The sequence below is a fragment of the Acyrthosiphon pisum genome, chromosome A1 (assembly GCF_005508785.2).
Source record: "Acyrthosiphon pisum isolate AL4f chromosome A1, pea_aphid_22Mar2018_4r6ur, whole genome shotgun sequence".
Classification (NCBI taxonomy): domain Eukaryota; kingdom Metazoa; phylum Arthropoda; class Insecta; order Hemiptera; family Aphididae; genus Acyrthosiphon; species Acyrthosiphon pisum.
This window is the reverse complement of record NC_042494.1, coordinates 8,385,927-8,400,162: the sequence shown is the minus strand read 5'-3', so window position 1 is coordinate 8,400,162 and position 14,236 is coordinate 8,385,927. Positions and strand designations below refer to the sequence as shown.

At 26.0% G+C, this 14,236-nt stretch overlaps 1 protein-coding gene across 1 annotated transcript; it reads right to left on the bottom strand.

The window, feature by feature from the left end:
- Window positions 1-1,930: 1,930 nt before the first annotated feature.
- On the bottom strand, window positions 1,931-13,914 carry LOC100160501 (elongation of very long chain fatty acids protein 4). The gene is made up of 9 exons (XM_001942872.5): window positions 13,662-13,914; window positions 8,429-8,608; window positions 7,401-7,514; window positions 6,888-7,078; window positions 4,775-4,864; window positions 4,381-4,437; window positions 3,345-3,450; window positions 2,686-2,822; window positions 1,931-2,175 (listed from the first exon to the last, which is right to left on the bottom strand). The coding sequence occupies exons 3-9, from the start codon at window positions 7,480-7,482 to the stop codon at window positions 2,017-2,019; spliced, it is 822 nt and encodes a 273-aa protein (XP_001942907.1). The 5' UTR covers window positions 7,483-7,514; window positions 8,429-8,608; window positions 13,662-13,914; the 3' UTR covers window positions 1,931-2,016.
- Between the last annotated feature and the right edge of the window lie 322 nt (window positions 13,915-14,236).

Here is a 14,236-nt window from a genome sequence, read left to right as displayed (position 1 = left end):
AATATCTAATTATGACCCATTTGTTCATAAAGTGTATCTAATCTTTTTACGACAATATATTTATGTTAACAACTATGGTACCTAGATTTAATATAACAATGTATTAATATTATTGCAAACTATAGGTTAATGTATTCATTAATATAAGCATACCTATTAATATATTTATATCAAAATGTGTTGTAAACAAAACATTCCATTTTTTGTTCGAATATTCTTAAAATGTATTAACAAAAATAAAGACTATATTAAGGGCTGTGGAAAGCTGGTCGTTTTTTGTTAATTTAGATTAATAAGCTGAAAAAAAATATACTTCCAGAAGTCCAATTTTAATTTCGAAACAATATAAGAATTTTTCCGCTTTTTGTGTGTGTTTTGTAGGAAGCGAATTATTTTTTAATAATACTAAAGTAAAAGTGAATTTTGAAAAAAAAAATAAAATTAATTAGGTATTATACTAAATAACCAATACTACAAATCAAAAATGTATTTCCTATGTAACCTAGAAAAGATATTAAGGAATTAAATTATTTTCAAAATTAAAATAGGGCTTTTGGTACTGGGTGAATTTTTCTTCCGCTTTTTGGGGGTTTCATGGCACATGGGAGTTAAACATTTTTTTATCACAAAATATAGTGACGTGACTGCGCATATGTACGTTACTGAGGTCCAAGAATCTTAGCCATCGTTTATCTTCAATTATACATAGCGTTCGGGGAGCTCACTCATTATACTAATGATCAGTAACTACTAACTACACACAATCACACAGCACTAACGATGTATGTATAATACTTCCTAAGTCCAACCCCTTCAAAATGGTTCGCTTTCGATAGCCTTCACTTTTAATTTTTATCAAACATATAATATAATATAAAACAAGCCAACAAAAAATTTGGATGGGGGCGTGCCCTCAGTGCCCACCCACTGGTTATGGCACTGTGTATACTGTTAAGATGTAAACAAATTAATAAAATTAAAATAATATTTTGATTTATAATATAGGTACAATAGGTACCTACATATTATAATTTTTTTTATATACGGATATACCTAACCCCTTCCATTGCAAATATCTGTGTTTTCTAGCCATTGTTTTTATAAAATTGATTGAATAGAGTAGGATGAGTCATGAATATATTTTGGGTTTAACGGTCACTTTGTAGGGTCTATTGTTGAAAATGCATAACGTGGACACTTCAGGTAAAAATGTATATTGCAATTCGCAGAACCTGGACACTGTACTATTACATAGGTACATAAATAGTATAGGTACCTATATTATATTGTAAATATATAAGTATATATAATATAAAGTTTGACGAGATTTAAACATTATTATATTTATTTTATATTTGAAAGTAAATTAAAAACATCTACTATAAATAAGCCAAAATAATCAAAGTTTCTAAAATGTACAGGTAGGTAACAACCAATTATTCGGTACTTAGTGCTTTAATATTTAACATTTTTAATTTAATTGGTCATGACTATTCAGACTTTTTTTATATTATACCTATATATTATGTAGTAATATAAGTAATATTATGTATATACATATAGGTACTATAGTACAAAATGTCCACGTTCTGCAATCTTCATTTTTATTCGATCATACAATAATTGTCCGTTTCGCACTTTTAATGTTCGACTGTACAAAGTGACCTACATAGTAGGTATATAACAACATTTTGGGTGAGTACGGGCTGTACGCTTATCTTAAGGTAGACATACTTAACTTAAATTGTGGTAAGATATGACAAATTAAATCCTGGTTCCAGAGGATCTTGTGGGTTAGTATATTAGGTATATATGATGTATCGGTGCTACGTATGCAGTTCAATGTTTGATGTTAATTCTATATAAATAGGTTTAGGTATAGGCACCTACGTATTTTATACTGTTCAATTGATAATTAACATTACGAATATCCACGTAAATATATATATATATATTATAGATGTATAGACACAACTTAATACTCGTGTTTTATGGTGTCTTCGAGTTTATTGAGACTTAGGTATTTTTGTCTTTGTACGTTTTTTTGTAAAATATTAAAAACAAGTACAAAAATAAAAGTACGTCGAATATCATGTAAATGGTGAATAATCTCGGAAATTTACAATCGTAAATAAATAGGCTTATACCGTAGATAAGGCCTAATATGAATTGTATCTGAAAACCAAACGATACATATTATTTATTAAACGTCCTAGGTATAGAATAACAGCTTTAATAGGCATAAATCGTCGATAAGTATAAAATAGTCAGGTAACTGGTAAGATGTGCCACGTTGGGGTTTACTAAGTCCCCACACGAAAAATAGCACATATAAGCGGTCACATAATATGTAAGATCCAACAAGAAAAAAAATTAAACTAAAAATTTGTTTGTTTTTGTGTCGCATAAAAAATCTTATATTTGCCCGACACATTATGCAACGATGTATTTTGTGTTGTTAAATTGTAATTAACTATGTATTATTTTTTTTACGATTTTCTTATATAGTAGGATACTGCGTATTAACAATATATAGTTTATATCTATTCAATATTTAAATTTGTATAATTGTATATATACAATTATAATTTATATAGGTAGGTACCTACCACGACGATTTTCGCCTACAGGTATGCTATGTATTGTTATTATACTATTGTATGACACTGATGATTTTTTACTTACAATTTGTAAACGGGTCAAGTATTTCTTCCACCACAAATATTTTTGCATTTGAGGACCAAGAGCCGATAGGAAATAGTAGCTATACATTATTGTATGTATCATCGCGTTAAGAATACCACAAATAGCTCCTTGTTGACCTGTGTAAACATAATTTTTGTATTAGTTTGTTGATTGTTTTTTTTTTGTTACCTATCGCAGTGACACATTCATATAGGTATTAGGTTAGGTTCTAGTCTATGGTATAATCTACTCTCCCTGCATCGGGGCGTTGTGGTGAGGTTCAGAATGTTTTAAATAGTTGTAAAGTACCTAGTTGGTAAAATGTATATTTCTTTGGTGAAAACTAATGCTTATGGAAATAAAAATCTCATTCTTGACCGTAATGAATGGGACGAAAACTGAATATAGTTACTTCCATTTGCTTCCAATCATTTCAAGTTATGAAAAATATCTCACCTATTGATTTTATTTTATTTGATCAAAAAATTTTGTTATTATTAGAAATAAATAGGTCCTGGTAACCTATAATATTAGGTATTTATAATAACAGCAGATTTAATGTGTTATCTGTTATTATGACCTATTTTTTTTGGTTCCTCGAACGTCATAATTATAACGTAGTCATAATTATAAAGTACCTATAAGAAGTTAAGGATTACCTTTAATAAATCTCAAAAATGTCCAAGTAGTGACGACCATATTTGCATGATGATAAACGTGTAAGAATGAAACATGAGATTGTTTTTTCCTTAACACAAAGAATACCTAAAATCAAACATAATATTTATTAAATAATTAATTTCCAAAGACTTTATAAAGTTTATTTTATAATAATATTATAGGAAATAGGTAGTTCGTATGTATGTAATATCTAAATATATACCTATATTATATATATATATATATCAATATATTATGTATATGCATTTGTATATTGTATATTTGTATACTATAGCTATAGAAATATATTAATAATAATAATAATAATAATAATAATGACCAGGGCTAGGATTTATATGCAATAAAAAATTGTAAAATATGCATCTTATATACCAAAATATGCAAAAATATGCATTTCGTTTTTTATAAGATAAAAACTAAAATATAGTTACAAAAAAAATATTTATTTATTAAAATACATCAATGATAGGCTGTTTGTCTAAAAATAATATAATTTAGAAATTAAATGTATAATTCACATTAAATACGTGCGTGTTACATGAAATAAAAAATTTATATTTGAAAAAAAAACCAAGTTTTACGAAATATACTATAAAACATGCATTTTTTACCCTCTTATAATCGAAATATGCAATAATATTAATTTTATTCAATATATGCAATAATATGCATTTTTATCCAAAATATGCAAAAACATGCAAAATAAAAATACCACCATTTATCTCATCATGAGGTGATTCGTGATCACTACTGACAAAATCAATAATCAGAAGTAGCAAAAAACACGTTGTTGCATATAAATCTTAGCCCTGATATGACTATACCAACTTTTTAAATTTCATATAACCAATATAGTGTTAAAATGTACTTGATTTTTGAAAAAAATGTAATACATTTTTAATTAAGTTTTTATAAATGTAAAAACTTATGTTATTTTAATTGATTTCAAGGTTATTTATTGTGAAGGTATGAACAATATTATTTTAGTTTAAAACTTTAAAAGTAGGTACTTACAGTATCCAGAAGATCAAATATTTTTGATATAAAAAAATGCCACGACTGTACATAGAACTGAAAATAAAATGTGTAATTATTACACAAATAAGGTAGGTAGGTACCTAGTTATTTTAAATTAATAATTGAAAACTAAAACTTTTATGACATCATTTTTTTCAGATTGAATGACATAAAATATAAAATATATAATATAATATATTATAACTATATTTATAATGAACAGTGACGTGTTCAGTTAAATTATAATTAAAATGTAACATTTCTATTCTTTCTTTATACAAATTGAATGATAAATTTATTTAAATAATAGATATTATGAATAAAAAAAATGAATTATCTATAATTAGGATTTTTTATTAATAATATCTTAATTTATTCACATTTATCTTACCACATTTATGATACGATGGTTACTTTCACTTTCATCTGGATTACATATATTGATCATTAAATATCTGTAAATCCCGGGTGTGAAAAATACCTGTAATTTAAAGTTTTAAATAAATGTAATTCGTTGTACACATTTTGAATTGACTCCGAAACAATGTGAAATCGATGTAAGTGGGCCCCATTCATGTGATCGTAACATACTACATTTAGAGTTATAGATTTTGGGTGGTTTTCAATTTTCAACGTCTACTAAAAACTTTTACGTGTTACGTCAATTTACGAGGATACTTTATCATATCGTATAGTTAGGTGTACCAAAAAGTATTCAACCAAAAATGTATGCCTATTTATCAATATTAATAAAAGGAAATGTGCGAGGGCGGGTGTTTGTGTATAAGGCGTAAGCCTTATCTTCAGCCAAGTCTAATGCACACTCATAGTTCGGAAATGTTGTTAACCTTAGGTTAATCTTATATTCGAGGATGTGCAACTCAAAGCCAATTTTCCGAAATTCTTATTTTAAATAGAGGCTCACACAGATATTAATTGGCATACAAAACCAAATATTTTTTTTTGGTTGTATATAGGACATAGGTAGGGTTGCCATAACAACAAAATAAGAATATAGATTGAGAAATCTTAATTTTACGTGAGAATATCATATTTCGTCAACATTTAAACGTCTGACAATCATAGAAAACTTACTGTACTGCCTGCTTTTAAGTAGTTCAGTTTTTAAGGAAATTTTCAAGTGCGTGCATGTAGTGAGTAAGTACGAATACTATCTAGGTGTTAAGTGTTAAGTGATAGTTAGTGTGATTGCAGCCTTTATAGGTATAGTGCACTAAAAGGAATAGAGGTACAAATTTCGCCATTATAGATTGGCAATATAGACAAGTAATATTTTTCACTAAAAAGTAAAAAGTATGTAGGTATCTATATTTTGTATACCATATCGGCAAAAGTAGAAATTTAATGTTATATGAAATTTGAAAACATCCGAAGTTTAATTTATTTTTACCATTAATTTGATTGGTACGATGGACATTTCGTAAAAGAAAAAAATGGTTGGTAAGTATCTACTGAATCCCCTCAGCAAATATACAAATGTAGTTTACATAAATACCTTTTAGGTGGGTGGAGTTATCTTCAATAGTTTACTAAACAAGGACCCAAAGAATATTTGAATACCTAACATAATTTTGCAGCTTTTCAGATACCTACGTCTATATTAACTATAGTATTACCTATAATACAGGTAAATTATGATAAATATACGTATAATATTATATTATATGAATACAGGAGACTAGATGGGAGTACTTGCCACAAATTATATGACAAGCTTTAACAGGGGCGGCTCCAGGGGGGCCCTAGGGGCCACCTCCCCAAGCCCGTATTTATAAAAAATGTATATTGTTAACAAAAAATGCATATTAAATTATTATAATATTGTCATATGGACTATAATATGGGTCATAGAGGTATGACGGTGTATACGATGTACCTGCTGGCTGCAACCACATATATTATGAAGAACCAATAAGGCTATAATTAAACTATATTAATATAAAATATACATACTATGGTATGATACTATGATATTATACTATGATATTATTATTTTATTATGTTCAAAACATGAATATTGAATTGCGTAGCACACATTTCTGTACGGACTACGGGAATACTAAGAAGTATTTATTAATTAATTAATGTATATAATAAAGAAGATATACTAGATCAAATAGATCATATTATTGATATTTTTGCCAATTTAAAAAATAGACGACTTGAATTTGTGTTGTAAAAATTGTTGTTTTCTTTTTGTTATAAGATTTTGTGAAATTATAACTTCCCCTCTCCCCCCCCCCAACCATGGCTCTGGAGCCCCTGAGCTTTAACCACCAGAACTTACAATGATTTATTAATTTATTTATTTGCTTATTGTACTATAATATGTATTTCTTAATCAATTATATGGTACCTTCTTATGCGATTAAAGAAAATTATTGACAATAATTAAATGCGATTTCACATGCGTGGATTTCATTCACTATCTCGTATATAGGTATACGTATATATTATGATTAAAATGTATTAGGTAAACTTACCTCTGATATAATGAATATGTTATAAATGGTTTGTACCATGTTATAACCCATCATAATATGTTTTATTTTAAATGGTTCCCGGTTTTCCATCATCTTTGGGCCTAATTTTAGCACAAATAACATATAAGCTATCAGAATTGATATAACTGGCCATGGTGTACTCATAAGCATCCACGAATCGACATTTTTATCTATAAAATAAAAATATATTACAATATATTATAAATACATTACAAGGGAAACTGTTAATAATTTTGAAATTGTATTTATATTTGTGTTATTATATATTAAAAACAGTACCTAATTTCATGAAAGACACTATTATTGTAACATTGCATTTTACAAGGATTAATACAGTAAAAAAAGTGGGCACCTATAAAATGTTAATAATTTGTAGTAATTGTGAAAAAAGAAATATGATATAAAAAATACTTAAAATAAAGTATAATATAATATGTTATAGTTGACTTATAAGTACTTATATAGTATATAAGTACTAGTATATATACTAACCGAATTTCAATTCTTGATTTAATAAGTTTAAAAATTGATGCTGCGTTTCATTAATGAAATTATTCAAATTCACATTAGTCATATTTGTAATTGATTTGATCAATTAAGTATTCACTAAAACAAAAATATAATCATAAGTCATAACTCATAACAGTTAGTAATAAACCTTTTATAGCTATATGAGCTATATATTTAAATCACTAATACACTTGAGTAGTACCTAATATATTTGTGTAGATTAAAATGTATTTAAGATTGGCTGTAGTTAATAGGTACCAAGTAAATTTACGTCTTATAATATTTATTTTATTTTATTTTTTTAATCTTAAAATTATAATTCCTATATTTCAATTAGTATGAGGATCAAATTAAACATTTTATTATTTAATTTATATTAAATATAAAAATATTTTATGAGATAGGGTTAATTTAGTTTTTAACATGTAGGATAGGTTAGGTAAGTAACTGAATTAACTGGTGAGAAAAAAATCATTTCTGGTTACTGTGGCTAGGGTTAGTCACCTTAATTGTATAATTGGGGTTTAAAGGTTGTGGTTTATGTATAAATCATAAAATATGTATAGGTAACGATTATGATATGTATAATTTATATTTTATAAAATATTTAAGCAAGGTGGCCACTAATTTACTCTGTATAGCTATTGTTATAATACAGACATGTTCTTAGTAGTTATTATTATTATTTTTTTAAAGTTTAGTCATAAGATTTTTATTTTAGTACCTATAGGTAACATTATTTAAATTCGGTATTTGTACCTATATAAGAAACTAACATTTAAATATTTAACCATACACTGAATTTGTGATTATCATTCTGAATGGAGAAAATAAAAGACTTAAACATCTAGTGATACTACTGATACTATTTTATGATTAATTATAAATAATAATTATTATAGTATAATATGGTTGTAAAATTTTAAATATAGTAATCAAAATATTCTTAAACTAAACTGAAATATAAACCTAAAAATAAATACCTAATATGCTTTTATAAAATACGTTACCTAAAATATCACGTGAACAGCTGATCTGCTGATGTAAGTATAGTTTTATTAAAAACTATATAAGTCTTATAATAAAAATTAAGTCAAATAATGGATTTTCATGTCTTCACTATTGAGTTCTCGGCCAGTCTCGTAATCTCGTCAATACTTTTAAATAAAAATATAAAATAATTTTGGGTACTGAAAAATAATCAAACAATAAAAATTAAAAATTAAAATTAGTAAGTTTTTAGCGATTTTAGGTGGCTACTAAAGTACTAATGTTAAACATTTTAAGCATGAACGAGCTTAACACACGTTAAGGTTTTTATTTTAAATATAATTCAAATAAATATATTAAGGTTTTTTTAATTACAACATTTCTATAGAATTTGTGTGATGGTATGGGTAATGGTGGATCTATGTTTAAATATTAATTTAGGTAACCCACTCTGAGGTACTTCCAAGATAAACAGCAATACAATTTACACCAAGAAAATATCACTGATAGAAGAGTAGTAGAGTACTTATAATCACAAGGACAAAAAAAAACCCTGTTTTTCCTATAAGTAGGTGATCTTCACACATCTGCACATTTGTAAATAATTGAAGGAAATTTCTTATTCGATTATAAGCTGTTTTAAATAAGTGCTTTTCACAAACAATGCACTTTCAAGTATCTAGTGTAAAATCATGTATGATGATTTATTGTAAATAAAAAAATGGTGTATACAAATCGATAGAATATTTTAAGGGTACCTATTAGGTACAATTTATATTCTACAAATGTGATGCAATGATGCTCGAACGCGTCTGAGCTATTTCAATTTAAATGTTGATACCAACAACTTTAATATATATTTTATAGGTACCTAAACACAAAATACAATTTCTATATTACCTTATACCTACGTACCAAATATACATTTTATAAAATTTTACATTTAAATATATAATACTAAAAAATAAAAATATAAGCTGACAAACTTCTTCATCTTTTAGATTCTGAGTGTAGTGAATGAATGTATTGTGTATTCGGGAGGTCAAAATAGAAAATTACCACTAATTTTAGAAAGCCTCGGGAAAAACAAAATAAAAAGTGAAAAAAAAATGGTAATTTTCACGCAAAGCCAATTTTCTTGGTGTAACTCAAAAACTAAAAACTGTAGACATTTGCAATTTTCACCAAATATTTATATTAGCATTTATCATGGTAATATTTTTACTTAAAAAGCTTTAATTGTTGATGTAAGGTTTCTCATAAGTTTTTAATGGAAGTTCAAAAATGTTAAAGATACTTAAGCACTATTATTTTTTATATACATTTAAAGTTCAAATTTAGACATAATTCATCAAAATATCAATTTATTCTTCTGTTAGAAATGCATTAAAGTTTTTCGTTCAATAGCTAACATTAGTCATTTTAATAGAAGATTATACACATATTTTTCTACTTACAAAAAAAAAAAATTTACTGAAAAGTAATATTATGTATTTGTGAGCGTTTGAATTAAAATTTTTACGATATTGGATTTTCACCGGTAAATCAACGAAAATTATTAATTTTCGATATTTTGTTGTATTTCTAAAACGAATAACTCGAAATTCTACGAAATGTTAAAAAAACCATTTACCATGAAAGGTAAAATTTTTCAAACTATTTTTAAATTCTAGTCGATAAATACTTTTTCACTTAATAAAAAATCTTGAAAGGTTTTTATTTTTCAATAATAATTCGTTTCGGTACACCTACTAGCTTTAAATAATAACGTTTAAGAAATAAATATTTCAAATTAACCATCTCACTTGGAAACCAAAATATTTCAACGATTCCAATATCATTAATTGGTGTCTGATAATAATGGTGAATTAATTGATTTTTGCTGTTTACTTATAATAGAGCATTTAAGCATCAAGACATTGTTATATTACATTTGAAATATTTTATGGTCAATATCTTTATACGATGGAATATTTACTAATCAGTCAACCTACTATGAAAATAAAATAAAATAAATTCAATATTTCTTTAATTAAACGCTGAAAATTGTGCAAATATATACAATTGTTATAATGCATATAGAGTGGCATTTACAGCACAATATATTATGTTATGTAATGACATCGGTCTGCTGTACAGTGTCATTGTAATGGATGTGTTATATTCGAATTCAATAATAAATCGCAAACCAAATATGATTCTGAGTGGAGACGTTGTGTTATCTTAGCATACAGATAAATTTTTTATTTAAAAAAAAAAAATTAATAAAAATTGAAAATATTTTATGGCTATTATAAAGTATGCCGTAGCTTTTCGGTGAACTTTTTTTTGTTCAAGTTAGAAAAAATTGTGTGGAATCTTCTATTAAAGTGTTTAATGTTAACAATGAAAAACAAAACTTTTTTACATTTCTAACTGAAAAATAATTTACAAAATTTAAATGAAACATTATAAAAAAATCTAAAATATTCATTGTTTAGTGTTAAACTGTAGGCCCAAACGATCGTCTGACCAAAAAACATTTGGGCATAGAAAGTTTGTGCCGTAGTATTGTTACGAATAATCTTTTTTAAAGGCCAAAACATAACTATAAACTATTGTCATAAGAAAATTGAAATATTAAAATAAAATGTGATTATTTTCGTTTAACTAGATTTGTTAAAACTAAATTACAAAATTTAATATCATCAAAAATGTTTAAGCAAAAATGTATTTTAAACGTAGATTGACTAGATTCATCAATTGGTTATTCGAAAAAAAAATACTAAATTAATTTTTTGAGTTTTAAATTTCAAATTATTTCAAATATTCATTTTTTTAAGCCTGACATATACTCGTATTATGTAATAAAATGTAATTAAATTATGTAATTAAAGATACCTATAGATTTTTTCAAATATCATTAGCTTAGAAAATCAATTTTAAGCATTTTCTAAGATCTAAGCTTAATATTTCTATTCTTCCCCCGACAAATAATAATAATAATAATAATACTTGATTAACTTTACCATTTTTAAAATGTACCTAAAAATAATTAATACTTTTGATGAAATTAGAATCTTTCATAGTTCTATATAAAACCAGGTATGTGCATTCATCTTAGTTAGCTCATACTTTTGTGACAGATGTGATATTTTAACATTTGTATATTACTATTACATTTGGGAGCAATGATTAAAAATTGCATCCATAGAATGAATTCTGAGTGGAGATTTTTTAAAACCACACTTGCTTATACAATTATCCAATGTTTACCGCAGTTCTGTAACTTTTCTTATGCCTACCGATAACATTGAAAAATAATGTTTTTAAGATAAGGTTTTCTATCTATAAAGTTGTCACATAAAACTTTTAGAGTTGCTCTACTATCAAATAAGTATCCATTGCAAAAAAAACGCCCATTGAATGACCAATTCATTAATTGTGTCGTTTTTAATCGAAAATGTTTTTACCTTATCTTTGTACTGTAATTTTACGTTCGTTGTTTAAATATTTAATACTAAGCCAACTATTAATATTATGAAAATCAATTTGACAAAGAATTAAATACTCGTTTGAAAGTTTGAAACGTATTGCATTGTATAATAAAATAATTTTAAAAAAACGTGGACAAGTGGGTACCACTTTGCTGTACTGTTGAGGAGCATGTCATTATATTATGGTATGTTATATTTGTATTCAAAAATAAATCATTGCACATGAAAAACGATTCTGAGCAGAGATATTGTGTCATTCTAACATAATTTTGTAAATAATCAAATTTAATAATTAAAAAAATAAATACATAAAATCGAAAATATCTCATGGCTATAAATAAATAGCGTAACTTTTCGGTAAACTTGTTCTTTTCGAAAAAGGAAGAAAAACTTTTATGAATTTTTAACTCAAAAATAGTTTACAAATTTTCGGGATTTTGATCAATATTGTCAAAATTTGAAATGTATCTATCTTTAATATTTTTGAACCACTATTAGGACATCTTATAATATTGCAAGTTTCTTCGAGTAGTGAATAAGCTTTTATCAACAATAGTTAAAAAAAACTTACAAAAGTGGGAACATTTCTCAAGGCTATAAATAGCTCAAAAAGAGGCAACATTCATTGAGCTTGATATTAATTTTTAAATAACATCCAATAAATTAAAAATATTTTTTCAAAAAATTGGTTTTACGCAAGAATTACCATATTTTTTTTTGTTTTTCACGATTATGTTTTCGAAAATTATTTGTAATTTTCAATTTTGAACTCTCAAAAGTACCAAATTAAATTGACTTTTCTATCAAAAAAGATGCCACTTTAAAACATCTGGATCCTGGCAGATATAAAATTTACTCTATAATTATACAAATATTTGCGGACGAAAGGTCCTTAGGATGGAAGTGTGTAAATATGTCTTCCATCAACGATTTTCAATGTATACGAGCGGTCGTCACGACACACGACACACGATAACATATATTTAATTATTATTATTTATTTTTATTCATGGGTGCAGTAGCGAACACATATATTTTCAATGGCATGGGTTATACGAAAAAATTATATGTATATTATTTCAACATATTTTTAAATTTTATTAATTTTCATACATTTTCGTATTGTTTTTATATTGTCATCAGGTTACTGGTTAGACACGCTGATGAAGTGATGATGTATACATATTACGGATAGACTATGTGTGAGATGTGAACTTGTAATGTTATAAATTAGCGTTACTTAACTGTTAAGTTTGCAAACCACTTTATATCAAATATCGTAAAAAAATGTTCAAATCAAACGCTTATAAAAAAATTTATGTTACTTTTCGGTGAACTTTTTTTGGTTGTTTAACGTAGAAGAACTAGTTGGGAATCTTCTGTTTTCGACAGAAAACCACAGAACAAATCTTTTTTTTTTTGGTTTTTGACTAATTAAATGTATCTTATTCTCAAAAAAACCGTAAATGATTACTTGCAATTAATCAAAACTCGTGGGTCCTCATATAGAAGCTATATGAGGAAACTTAATAAGTACTCAGATCTCATCAAATCGTTTTATAATCGAGAAAGCATTATATCATTTAAATATTATAATATAGGTTTTGAAAAATAGTATTATGTATTATAGATATTATAAAAATATTTTTTGATTAACAACAAATTATTAACTGTTCATATTACACACTGATCAATTAACTAAATATAATCCAAAAAATAATAATTAAAATGTACCAACATCAGTATAATTATTAATTTTATATCAAGAGTATCTTACCTTAAATAATGAAATAGTTTGATCGGAAGTTGAAACGTTTGTTCAACTACTGTTAGGTAATGTTTAAGAAATGAAAAAAAACGATTTCAGTACAATTTATTACACACACACACACACACACACACACACATACATACACACACGCACACACACACACACATATATATAGGTATTAGTGGTATAGTGTTTTATTACATCGATAGATAGGCACTATGTTTATGCATGATTATAGGAATGTTACTAAACGATTTCGGTGTCGCCGGTTTTACTTTATAATGAAATAGAAACAACAGCTGTACAATTAAATTTGCATTTTACACAGGGTCAGAGACCGTTGAAATAATTTATTACTGTTTATCATCATTAGCAATGCCACTTACTAATAGCAAAGAACTTACTAATTCAGTTACCAAAAAGTTCACGGAGAAATATTGGCGAGTCATGTTATTCGAAAAATAGGGCTAAATTAGTTGAGAAGCCACGTGTATATGGAAATTACATGTTATAATTTATAAGAATCATGTTAAGTTTAAATTACAGATATTAACTACATATATATTTTTGTGTCTACTGCT

Coding starts and splice junctions, on each gene's coding strand:
- LOC100160501 (XM_001942872.5), bottom strand. CDS start 7,482: ATGACTAATGTGAATTTGAATAATTTCATTAATGAAACGCAGCATCAA. Junction 7,079..7,400: donor AAATCAAGAATTGAAATTCG/GTTAGTATATAT, acceptor TTTATTTTATAG/ATAAAAATGTCGATTCGTGG. Junction 4,438..4,774: donor ACCATCGTATCATAAATGTG/GTAAGATAAATG, acceptor TTTTATTTTCAG/TTCTATGTACAGTCGTGGCA.